At 52.7% G+C, this 12,253-nt stretch overlaps 2 protein-coding genes across 2 annotated transcripts in view; both read left to right on the top strand.

Annotated features, from left to right (window-relative positions):
* LOC144179564 (frequenin-2-like) overlaps positions 1-12,253 on the top strand; it is a 538,475-nt gene that overhangs the window by 485,156 nt on the left and 41,066 nt on the right. The gene's annotated exons all lie outside the window — the stretch shown is intronic.
* Positions 8,873-9,835, top strand: LOC144174231 (uncharacterized). The gene has a single exon (XM_077702796.1). The coding sequence runs from the start codon at positions 8,873-8,875 to the stop codon at positions 9,833-9,835; it is 963 nt and encodes a 320-aa protein (XP_077558922.1).

Here is a 12,253-nt window from a genome sequence, read left to right as displayed (position 1 = left end):
TTCCTCGGGTCACTTCAGTGGGCTGGATGAAGCGGCAGCCATGCAGTCGCTTCAAAACCCTTTCTTGTTCATCGTGCAGATACTGGCGTTCCTCGGCACGTGGCAGCACTTGGATTACCCGTACGAAGTTATCATCGAGCCTTCGTCGCCTTGTTACGTCAGCGGCGGGAACAGTACCGATCCCACCTTCCACATGGCGTACATCGTGCCCCGCTTCGGCTTGGCATCCACATCGCCTACGACACCAGTCTGCCAGACCTACTTAAGAGCGACACTTTCCTCGGGTCACTTCAGTAAGCTGGATGAAGCGGCAGCCATGCAGTCGCTTCAAAACCCTTTCTTGTTCATCGTGCAGATACTGGCGTTCCTCGGCACGTGGCAGCACTTGGATTACCCGTACGAAGTTATCATCGAGCCTTCGTCGCCTTGTTACGTCAGCGGCGGGAACAGTACCGATCCCACCTTCCACATGGCATACATCGTGCCCCGCTTCGGCTTGGAATCCACATCGCCTACGACACCAGTCTGCCAGACCTACTTAAGAGCGACACTTTCCTCGGGTCACTTCAGTGGGCTGGATGAAGCGGCAGCCATGCAGTCGCTTCAAAACCCTTTCTTGTTCATCGTGCAGATACTGGCGTTCCTCGGCACGTGGCAGCACTTGGATTACCCGTACGAAGTTATCATCGAGCCTTCGTCGCCTTGTTACGTCAGCGGCGGGAACAGTACCGATCCCACCTTCCGCATGGCGTACATCGTGCCCCGCTTCGGCTTGGCATCCACATCGCCTACGACACCAGTCTGCCAGACCTACTTAAGAGCGACACTTTCCTCGGGTCACTTCAGTGGGCTGGATGAAGCGGCAGCCATGCAGTCGCTTCAAAACCCTTTCTTGTTCATCGTGCAGATACTGGCGTTCCTCGGCACGTGGCAGCACTTGGATTACCCGTACGAAGTTATCATCGAGCCTTCGTCGCCTTGTTACGTCAGCGGCGGGAACAGTACCGATCCCACCTTCCGCATGGCGTACATCGTGCCCCGCTTCGGCTTGGCATCCACATTGCCTACGACACCAGTCTGCCAGACCTACTTAAGAGCGACACTTTCCTCGAGTCACTTCAGTAAGCTGGATGAAGCGGCAGCCATGCAGTCGCTTCAAAACCCTTTCTTGTTCATCGTGCAGATACTGGCGTTCCTCGGCACGTGGCAGCACTTGGATTACCCGTACGAAGTTATCATCGAGCCTTCGTCGCCTTGTTACGTCAGCGGCGGGAACAGTACCGATCCCACCTTCCGCATGGCGTACATCGTGCCCCGCTTCGGCTTGGCATCCACATCGCCTACGACACCAGTCTGCCAGACCTACTTAAGAGCGACACTTTCCTCGGGTCACTTCAGTAAGCTGGATGAAGCGGCAGCCATGCAGTCGCTTCAAAACCCTTTCTTGTTCATCGTGCAGATACTGGCGTTCCTCGGCACGTGGCAGCACTTGGATTACCCGTACGAAGTTATCATCGAGCCTTCGTCGCCTTGTTACGTCAGCGGCGGGAACAGTACCGATCCCACCTTCCGCATGGCGTACATCGTGCCCCGCTTCGGCTTGGCATCCACATCGCCTACGACACCAGTCTGCCAGACCTACTTAAGAGCGACACTTTCCTCGGGTCACTTCAGTGGGCTGGATGAAGCGGCAGCCATGCAGTCGCTTCAAAACCCTTTCTTGTTCATCGTGCAGATACTGGCGTTCCTCGGCACGTGGCAGCACTTGGATTACCCGTACGAAGTTATCATCGAGCCTTCGTCGCCTTGTTACGTCAGCGGCGGGAACAGTACCGATCCCACCTTCCGCATGGCGTACATCGTGCCCCGCTTCGGCTTGGCATCCACATCGCCTACGACACCAGTCTGCCAGACCTACTTAAGAGCGACACTTTCCTCGGGTCACTTCAGTGGGCTGGATGAAGCGGCAGCCATGCAGTCGCTTCAAAACCCTTTCTTGTTCATCGTGCAGATACTGGCGTTCCTCGGCACGTGGCAGCACTTGGATTACCCGTACGAAGTTATCATCGAGCCTTCGTCGCCTTGTTACGTCAGCGGCGGGAACAGTACCGATCCCACCTTCCGCATGGCGTACATCGTGCCCCGCTTCGGCTTGGCATCCACATCGCCTACGACACCAGTCTGCCAGACCTACTTAAGAGCGACACTTTCCTCGGGTCACTTCAGTGGGCTGGATGAAGCGGCAGCCATGCAGTCGCTTCAAAACCCTTTCTTGTTCATCGTGCAGATACTGGCGTTCCTCGGCACGTGGCAGCACTTGGATTACCCGTACGAAGTTATCATCGAGCCTTCGTCGCCTTGTTACGTCAGCGGCGGGAACAGTACCGATCCCACCTTCCGCATGGCGTACATCGTGCCCCGCTTCGGCTTGGCATCCACATCGCCTACGACACCAGTCTGCCAGACCTACTTAAGAGCGACACTTTCCTCGGGTCACTTCAGTAAGCTGGATGAAGCGGCAGCCATGCAGTCGCTTCAAAACCCTTTCTTCTTCATCGTGCAGATACTGGCGTTCCTCGGCACGTGGCAGCACTTGGATTACCCGTACGAAGTTATCATCGAGCCTTCGTCGCCTTGTTACGTCAGCGGCGGGAACAGTACCGATCCCACCTTCCACATGGCGTACATCGTGCCCCGCTTCGGCTTGGCATCCACATCGCCTACGACACCAGTCTGCCAGACCTACTTAAGAGCGACACTTTCCTCGGGTCACTTCAGTGGGCTGGATGAAGCGGCAGCCATGCAGTCGCTTCAAAACCCTTTCTTGTTCATCGTGCAGATACTGGCGTTCCTCGGCACGTGGCAGCACTTGGATTACCCGTACGAAGTTATCATCGAGCCTTCGTCGCCTTGTTACGTCAGCGGCGGGAACAGTACCGATCCCACCTTCCACATGGCGTACATCGTGCCCCGCTTCGGCTTGGAATCCACATCGCCTACGACACCAGTCTGCCAGACCTACTTAAGAGCGACACTTTCCTCGGGTCACTTCAGTGGGCTGGATGAAGCGGCAGCCATGCAGTCGCTTCAAAACCCTTTCTTGTTCATCGTGCAGATACTGGCGTTCCTCGGCACGTGGCAGCACTTGGATTACCCGTACGAAGTTATCATCGAGCCTTCGTCGCCTTGTTACGTCAGCGGCGGGAACAGTACCGATCCCACCTTCCACATGGCGTACATCGTGCCCCGCTTCGGCTTGGCATCCACATCGCCTACGACACCAGTCTGCCAGACCTACTTAAGAGCGACACTTTCCTCGGGTCACTTCAGTGGGCTGGATGAAGCGGCAGCCATGCAGTCGCTTCAAAACCCTTTCTTGTTCATCGTGCAGATACTGGCGTTCCTCGGCACGTGGCAGCACTTGGATTACCCGTATGAAGTTATCTTCGAGCCTTCGTCGCCTTGTTACGTCAGCGGCGGGAACAGTACCGATCCCACCTTCCACATGGCGTACATCGTGCCCCGCTTCGGCTTGGCATCCACATCGCCTACGACACCAGTCTGCCAGACCTACTTAAGAGCGACACTTTCCTCGGGTCACTTCAGTGGGCTGGATGAAGCGGCAGCCATGCAGTCGCTTCAAAACCCTTTCTTGTTCATCGTGCAGATACTGGCGTTCCTCGGCACGTGGCAGCACTTGGATTACCCGTACGAAGTTATCATCGAGCCTTCGTCGCCTTGTTACGTCAGCGGCGGGAACAGTACCGATCCCACCTTCCACATGGCGTACATCGTGCCCCGCTTCGGCTTGGCATCCACATCGCCTACGACACCAGTCTGCCAGACCTACTTAAGAGCGACACTTTCCTCGGGTCACTTCAGTGGGCTGGATGAAGCGGCAGCCATGCAGTCGCTTCAGAACCCTTTCTTGTTCATCGTGCAGATACTGGCGTTCCTCGGCACGTGGCAGCACTTGGATTACCCGTACGAAGTTATCATCGAGCCTTCGTCGCCTTGTTACGTCAGCGGCGGGAACAGTACCGATCCCACCTTCCACATGGCGTACATCGTGCCCCGCTTCGGCTTGGCATCCACATCGCCTACGACACCAGTCTGCCAGACCTACTTAAGAGCGACACTTTCCTCGGGTCACTTCAGTGGGCTGGATGAAGCGGCAGCCATGCAGTCGCTTCAGAACCCTTTCTTGTTTATCGTGCAGATACTGGCGTTCCTCGGCACGTGGCAGCACTTGGATTACCCGTACGAAGTTATCATCGAGCCTTCGTCGCCTTGTTACGTCAGCGGCGGGAACAGTACCGATCCCACCTTCCACATGGCGTACATCGTGCCCCGCTTCGGCTTGGCATCCACATCGCCTACGACACCAGTCTGCCAGACCTACTTAAGAGCGACACTTTCCTCGGGTCACTTCAGTGGGCTGGATGAAGCGGCAGCCATGCAGTCGCTTCAAAACCCTTTCTTGTTCATCGTGCAGATACTGGCGTTCCTCGGCACGTGGCAGCACTTGGATTACCCGTACGAAGTTATCATCGAGCCTTCGTCGCCTTGTTACGTCAGCGGCGGGAACAGTACCGATCCCACCTTCCACATGGCGTACATCGTGCCCCGCTTCGGCTTGGCATCCACATCGCCTACGACACCAGTCTGCCAGACCTACTTAAGAGCGACACTTTCCTCGGGTCACTTCAGTGGGCTGGATGAAGCGGCAGCCATGCAGTCGCTTCAAAACCCTTTCTTGTTCATCGGGCAGATACTGGCGTTCCTCGGCACGTGGCACCACTTGGATTACCCCTACGAAGTTATCATCGAGCCTTCGTCGCCTTGTTACGTCAGCGGCGGGAACAGTACCGATCCCACCTTCCACATGGCGTACATCGTGCCCCGCTTCGGCTTGGCATCCACATCGCCTACGACACCAGTCTGCCAGACCTACTTAAGAGCGACACTTTCCTCGGGTCACTTCAGTGGGCTGGATGAAGCGGCAGCCATGCAGTCGCTTCAAAACCCTTTCTTGTTCATCGGGCAGATACTGGCGTTCCTCGGCACGTGGCACCACTTGGATTACCCCTACGAAGTTATCATCGAGCCTTCGTCGCCTTGTTACGTCAGCGGCGGGAACAGTACCGATCCCACCTTCCACATGGCGTACATCGTGCCCCGCTTCGGCTTGGCATCCACATCGCCTACGACACCAGTCTGCCAGACCTTCTTAAGAGCGACACTTTCCTCGGGTCACTTCAGTGGGCTGGATGAAGCGGCAGCCATGCAGTCGCTTCAAAACCCTTTCTTGTTCATCGTGCAGATACTGGCGTTCCTCGGCACGTGGCAGCACTTGGATTACCCGTACGAAGTTATCATCGAGCCTTCGTCGCCTTGTTACGTCAGCGGCGGGAACAGTACCGATCCCACCTTCCACATGGCGTACATCGTGCCCCGCTTCGGCTTGGAATCCACATCGCCTACGACACCAGTCTGCCAGACCTACTTAAGAGCGACACTTTCCTCGGGTCACTTCAGTGGGCTGGATGAAGCGGCAGCCATGCAGTCGCTTCAAAACCCTTTCTTGTTCATCGTGCAGATACTGGCGTTCCTCGGCACGTGGCAGCACTTGGATTACCCGTACGAAGTTATCATCGAGCCTTCGTCGCCTTGTTACGTCAGCGGCGGGAACAGTACCGATCCCACCTTCCACATGGCGTACATCGTGCCCCGCTTCGGCTTGGCATCCACATCGCCTACGACACCAGTCTGCCAGACCTACTTAAGAGCGACACTTTCCTCGGGTCACTTCAGTGGGCTGGATGAAGCGGCAGCCATGCAGTCGCTTCAAAACCCTTTCTTGTTCATCGTGCAGATACTGGCGTTCCTCGGCACGTGGCAGCACTTGGATTACCCGTACGAAGTTATCATCGAGCCTTCGTCGCCTTGTTACGTCAGCGGCGGGAACAGTACCGATCCCACCTTCCACATGGCGTACATCGTGCCCCGCTTCGGCTTGGAATCCACATCGCCTACGACACCAGTCTGCCAGACCTACTTAAGAGCGACACTTTCCTCGGGTCACTTCAGTGGGCTGGATGAAGCGGCAGCCATGCAGTCGCTTCAAAACCCTTTCTTGTTCATCGTGCAGATACTGGCGTTCCTCGGCACGTGGCAGCACTTGGATTACCCGTACGAAGTTATCATCGAGCCTTCGTCGCCTTGTTACGTCAGCGGCGGGAACAGTACCGATCCCACCTTCCACATGGCGTACATCGTGCCCCGCTTCGGCTTGGCATCCACATCGCCTACGACACCAGTCTGCCAGACCTACTTAAGAGCGACACTTTCCTCGGGTCACTTCAGTGGGCTGGATGAAGCGGCAGCCATGCAGTCGCTTCAAAACCCTTTCTTGTTCATCGTGCAGATACTGGCGTTCCTCGGCACGTGGCAGCACTTGGATTACCCGTACGAAGTTATCATCGAGCCTTCGTCGCCTTGTTACGTCAGCGGCGGGAACAGTACCGATCCCACCTTCCACATGGCGTACATCGTGCCCCGCTTCGGCTTGGAATCCACATCGCCTACGACACCAGTCTGCCAGACCTACTTAAGAGCGACACTTTCCTCGGGTCACTTCAGTGGGCTGGATGAAGCGGCAGCCATGCAGTCGCTTCAAAACCCTTTCTTGTTCATCGTGCAGATACTGGCGTTCCTCGGCACGTGGCAGCACTTGGATTACCCGTACGAAGTTATCATCGAGCCTTCGTCGCCTTGTTACGTCAGCGGCGGGAACAGTACCGATCCCACCTTCCACATGGCGTACATCGTGCCCCGCTTCGGCTTGGCATCCACATCGCCTACGACACCAGTCTGCCAGACCTACTTAAGAGCGACACTTTCCTCGGGTCACTTCAGTGGGCTGGATGAAGCGGCAGCCATGCAGTCGCTTCAAAACCCTTTCTTGTTCATCGTGCAGATACTGGCGTTCCTCGGCACGTGGCAGCACTTGGATTACCCGTACGAAGTTATCATCGAGCCTTCGTCGCCTTGTTACGTCAGCGGCGGGAACAGTACCGATCCCACCTTCCACATGGCGTACATCGTGCCCCGCTTCGGCTTGGCATCCACATCGCCTACGACACCAGTCTGCCAGACCTACTTAAGAGCGACACTTTCCTCGGGTCACTTCAGTGGGCTGGATGAAGCGGCAGCCATGCAGTCGCTTCAAAACCCTTTCTTGTTCATCGTGCAGATACTGGCGTTCCTCGGCACGTGGCAGCACTTGGATTACCCGTACGAAGTTATCATCGAGCCTTCGTCGCCTTGTTACGTCAGCGGCGGGAACAGTACCGATCCCACCTTCCACATGGCGTACATCGTGCCCCGCTTCGGCTTGGCATCCACATCGCCTACGACACCAGTCTGCCAGACCTACTTAAGAGCGACACTTTCCTCGGGTCACTTCAGTGGGCTGGATGAAGCGGCAGCCATGCAGTCGCTTCAGAACCCTTTCTTGTTTATCGTGCAGATACTGGCGTTCCTCGGCACGTGGCAGCACTTGGATTACCCGTACGAAGTTATCATCGAGCCTTCGTCGCCTTGTTACGTCAGCGGCGGGAACAGTACCGATCCCACCTTCCACATGGCGTACATCGTGCCCCGCTTCGGCTTGGCATCCACATCGCCTACGACACCAGTCTGCCAGACCTACTTAAGAGCGACACTTTCCTCGGGTCACTTCAGTGGGCTGGATGAAGCGGCAGCCATGCAGTCGCTTCAAAACCCTTTCTTGTTCATCGTGCAGATACTGGCGTTCCTCGGCACGTGGCAGCACTTGGATTACCCGTACGAAGTTATCATCGAGCCTTCGTCGCCTTGTTACGTCAGCGGCGGGAACAGTACCGATCCCACCTTCCACATGGCGTACATCGTGCCCCGCTTCGGCTTGGCATCCACATCGCCTACGACACCAGTCTGCCAGACCTACTTAAGAGCGACACTTTCCTCGGGTCACTTCAGTGGGCTGGATGAAGCGGCAGCCATGCAGTCGCTTCAAAACCCTTTCTTGTTCATCGGGCAGATACTGGCGTTCCTCGGCACGTGGCACCACTTGGATTACCCCTACGAAGTTATCATCGAGCCTTCGTCGCCTTGTTACGTCAGCGGCGGGAACAGTACCGATCCCACCTTCCACATGGCGTACATCGTGCCCCGCTTCGGCTTGGCATCCACATCGCCTACGACACCAGTCTGCCAGAATTACTTAAGAGCGACACTTTCCTCGGGTCACTTCAGTGGGCTGGATGAAGCGGCAGCCATGCAGTCGCTTCAGAACCCTTTCTTGTTCATCGTGCAGATACTGGCGTTCCTCGGCACGTGGCAGCACTTGGATTACCCGTACGAAGTTATCATCGAGCCTTCGTCGCCTTGTTACGTCAGCGGCGGGAACAGTACCGATCCCACCTTCCACATGGCGTACATCGTGCCCCGCTTCGGCTTGGCATCCACATCGCCTACGACACCAGTCTGCCAGACCTACTTAAGAGCGACACTTTCCTCGGGTCACTTCAGTGGGCTGGATGAAGCGGCAGCCATGCAGTCGCTTCAAAACCCTTTCTTGTTCATCGGGCAGATACTGGCGTTCCTCGGCACGTGGCACCACTTGGATTACCCCTACGAAGTTATCATCGAGCCTTCGTCGCCTTGTTACGTCAGCGGCGGGAACAGTACCGATCCCACCTTCCACATGGCGTACATCGTGCCCCGCTTCGGCTTGGCATCCACATCGCCTACGACACCAGTCTGCCAGAATTACTTAAGAGCGACACTTTCCTCGGGTCACTTCAGTGGGCTGGATGAAGCGGCAGCCATGCAGTCGCTTCAAAACCCTTTCTTGTTCATCGTGCAGGTTGGTAAACACGCTTCCTTGCACGCTAAGCGATCCAGCAATATTTGGCTGCTGCTCTTTCCAAGCCCACTGGTGATTCTTGGTGACCTGTCGGAGTGCGTGCATGTTGTGAAATTACTTATGTTAGCCGGGGATGTGGAGCTTAACCCTGGTCTCGAAGAAGATATTCTTGCTGCAATTGCCGCCTTATTTGCTAAAACCGACGCACGCCATACCGAGGTAATAGGGATGCTGTCCGAGGTTCGAGCTAATCAGCAAAAACTAGAGGAAAAAGTTTCCAGCTTAGCAAGTAGGCTCGCAACCGTTGAATCCCTGGTGGAATCATACGAAGCAAATCAGGTCGCTGATGATCTACCAAGAGTTGTTGATGAAGCAGTTCGAGACCGAACTACGGCTATAAATTCTCGGCTGGACGAGCTGGAAGACCGGTCTCGACGGGAAAATCTTATATTCTACGGAATCCCTGACCTTCTGCCATCTGAGAATTGGTCTGAGTCTGAAACCAAAATTCGAGACTGCCTTTCCAATCTACTTCAGCTAACCTTAACCGACGAAGCAATTTCCCGAGCCCACAGACTAGGTTCCTTCACAGTAAACAAACATGGACCTATAATCGTAAAATTCTCGTCTTCTAAGCATAAACAGAAGGTCTTTGCTGAGCGAAAAAAATTTAAAGGTACTGGCATCTCCGTTAGCGAAGATTTCTGCCGTGCCACGCGCTTGTCGCATAAAAAGTTGATCGAATTTGCAAAGGCTAGCGGACAGAAATATTTGCTACGGCTCAACCATTTGCTGATAGGCAAAAAAACGTACATGTACTGCCCGGTAACCGATCGGGTTTGCGAAATCCAGACAAGTGAGCCTCGTGCAATGAATGCTGTCGTAAGCGGGCCCTCTGATGGCCTTAGCAATTCACCAGCATAGCGGAGTCATGGTCCGGTGGCAAAAAAAAAAATATTTCACTTCTGTATACGAATATTCGCAGCGTCGTCAACAAGCGCGATGCTTTATCTTCCGTAGTCGACACGTGCAGTGCCGACATTGTTGTTTTGACAGAAACTTGGCTTTCTAGCAAAATTATTGACCGTGAAATTCTAGAGTGCGAGGGTGCTTACCGTTTCTATCGACATGACCGTGATGTGCGATCTAGAGGTGGCGTACTTATCGCTGTTCGTGATTCTTTGATATCCTCTTCCATCCAGCTCACGTCACCTCTAGAGCTAGTGTGCGCACGCATAGGCTTTCAGAAAAAAAACTTTATCATTTGCGTTGTCTACAGAGCGCCTTCCTCGCCTAACACATTTTGTTCAGAGCTGCATGACGTTATAAACAATCTGACAGTAAGGTTTCCTTCCATGCCGCTAATACTCCTCGGGGACTTCAATTTTCCGGGCATTAACTGGCAGAGCGATCCCCCTACAACCCAAGAAAGCTCCTCGGAATATTTTGAATTTTTAAGCCTTTGTCTTGATTTCAACCTGCACCAGCTTGTTCTTAAGCCAACTCGATGTTCCGCGCAGTCCGCGAATATCTTAGATTTAATCCTCACTACATCACCGGAATTTGTTTCTCCTATGACTTATCTACCGGGTATTAGTGACCATTGTATTATACAGTGCGATTTGAACTTAAACTTGCCTTCCCTTACCTCGTCCAAAGTAATTCGTGATTACAGAAGTGCAGACTTTGACGCAATTAATAACGAATTAGAATTGTTCATCGCTGACTACATTCCAAGTTTTCACTCCCGAACAGTCGAAGAAAACTGGTCATTATTCAAAGAAAAAGCTACCTCCCTGATTAACCAATACATACCACAGAAGCGTATTTACCCCGATTCTCGTGCACCCTGGTTCAACTCGCATCTTAAGCTTTTATTTAAACAAAAAGAAACGGCTTTTCCGATCTGCAAAACACTCTGGAAGTGTTGAGCGTTGGAATGCCTACAAAACAGCTTTGAGCAGTTACAAGGTTGCTGTAGCTGAATATATATCAATGACATTAACACAAATATCTCTTCTACTATCCGATTATTTGCGGATGACTGCGTCATTTATAAGCAAATTAAAAACCCCCAAGATTTCTTATCCTTGCAAGCAGACCTTAATCAACTGACGAAATGGTGTAGGGATTGGCAGATGGAAGTAAATGTGCCCAAAACTAACGCCATAACATTTACCAAAACTAGCGCGTCTGAGCCCCGTCACTATTTTCTCAATAGTATGCCTGTACAAACCGTAACCATGGTAAAATACTTGGGGGTCCACATAATGTCTGATGTAACCTGGAATCACCATATCGATACAATAACCAGCAAAGCTTCTAAATCACTCGGATTCATTAGGCGCAATCTGCATTCAGCTAACACATCCACAAAGCTTCTGGCCTACCAAACACTTGTTCGATCAAAGATTGAATATGCAGCGCTAATCTGGAACCCCCATCAGTCGTATCTCGTAAATAAACTTGAGGCACTCCAAAATAAAGCTGCCCGATTCATTCTCAGGAACTACTCACGAACATCAAGTATAACAGAAATGAAACAATCCCTGAACTTACCACCTCTACAACAACGCCGGCTTTATAGTCTTTTATCGGTTTTCCATAGGCTATACCACAGCCAGTCTTCTTTCGCTGCCTCGCACATAAGACCCGCTGGTCGCGTTTTTTCCCGTTTAGATCATGCATTCAAAGTTAAACCAATATTCGCGCGTACCAACCTATTTTTCTTTTCGCCACTCTTACTTGCTATTCGTCACTGGAATCAGCTCCAAGGTAACATCGTCACACTCAGTAATCACGACTCATTTATCAAAGAATTGCAGTTATTCCTCAATGTATAAATCATTTTCCAGTGTTTGTGTCATTTTTGAACCTCTTAGATTGGTTCAATGTTCGATGTTTGTGTTATTTTGAACCTGGGTCATTTTTTAACCCTCGCATTTTAGGGATTGGATAACTGTTGTGCGCCTTTTGTGTACCCTTTTTTTGAAACTATGCATTTCGACATGAATGTGTTTGTATTCGCATTTTTTTGGTGTTGCTGTTTTTAATGTTGCAATGTGTTCTTTTTTTCATTGCGACCCCTATGTAACGCCCGTAAGGGCCTTTAGGGTAAATGAATAAATAAATAAATAAATAAATAAGAAAACATTTTATGAGCAAACGCTGCCTTCTCTTTTAAAAGATAGCCCTCAGAAATTTTGGAGTGTGGTCAACGGTAAAAAATCGAGTACCATCGAACTCTGTGATTCTAGCAATGAACCTGTCGGTCGCACCGTGTGTTGTGAAGTATTGAATGATGCGTTCATTTCTGTATTTTCTGATTCTGCGCCTTGCGCC

Source organism: Haemaphysalis longicornis, unplaced genomic scaffold (assembly GCF_048455015.1).
Source record: "Haemaphysalis longicornis isolate Haplotype H1 unplaced genomic scaffold, Haemaphysalis longicornis Haplotype H1 scaffold_1, whole genome shotgun sequence".
Lineage (NCBI taxonomy): Eukaryota > Metazoa > Arthropoda > Arachnida > Ixodida > Ixodidae > Haemaphysalis > Haemaphysalis longicornis.
Note: the sequence above shows the minus strand (reverse complement) of the source record. Positions and strands in the feature narration are given on the sequence as shown.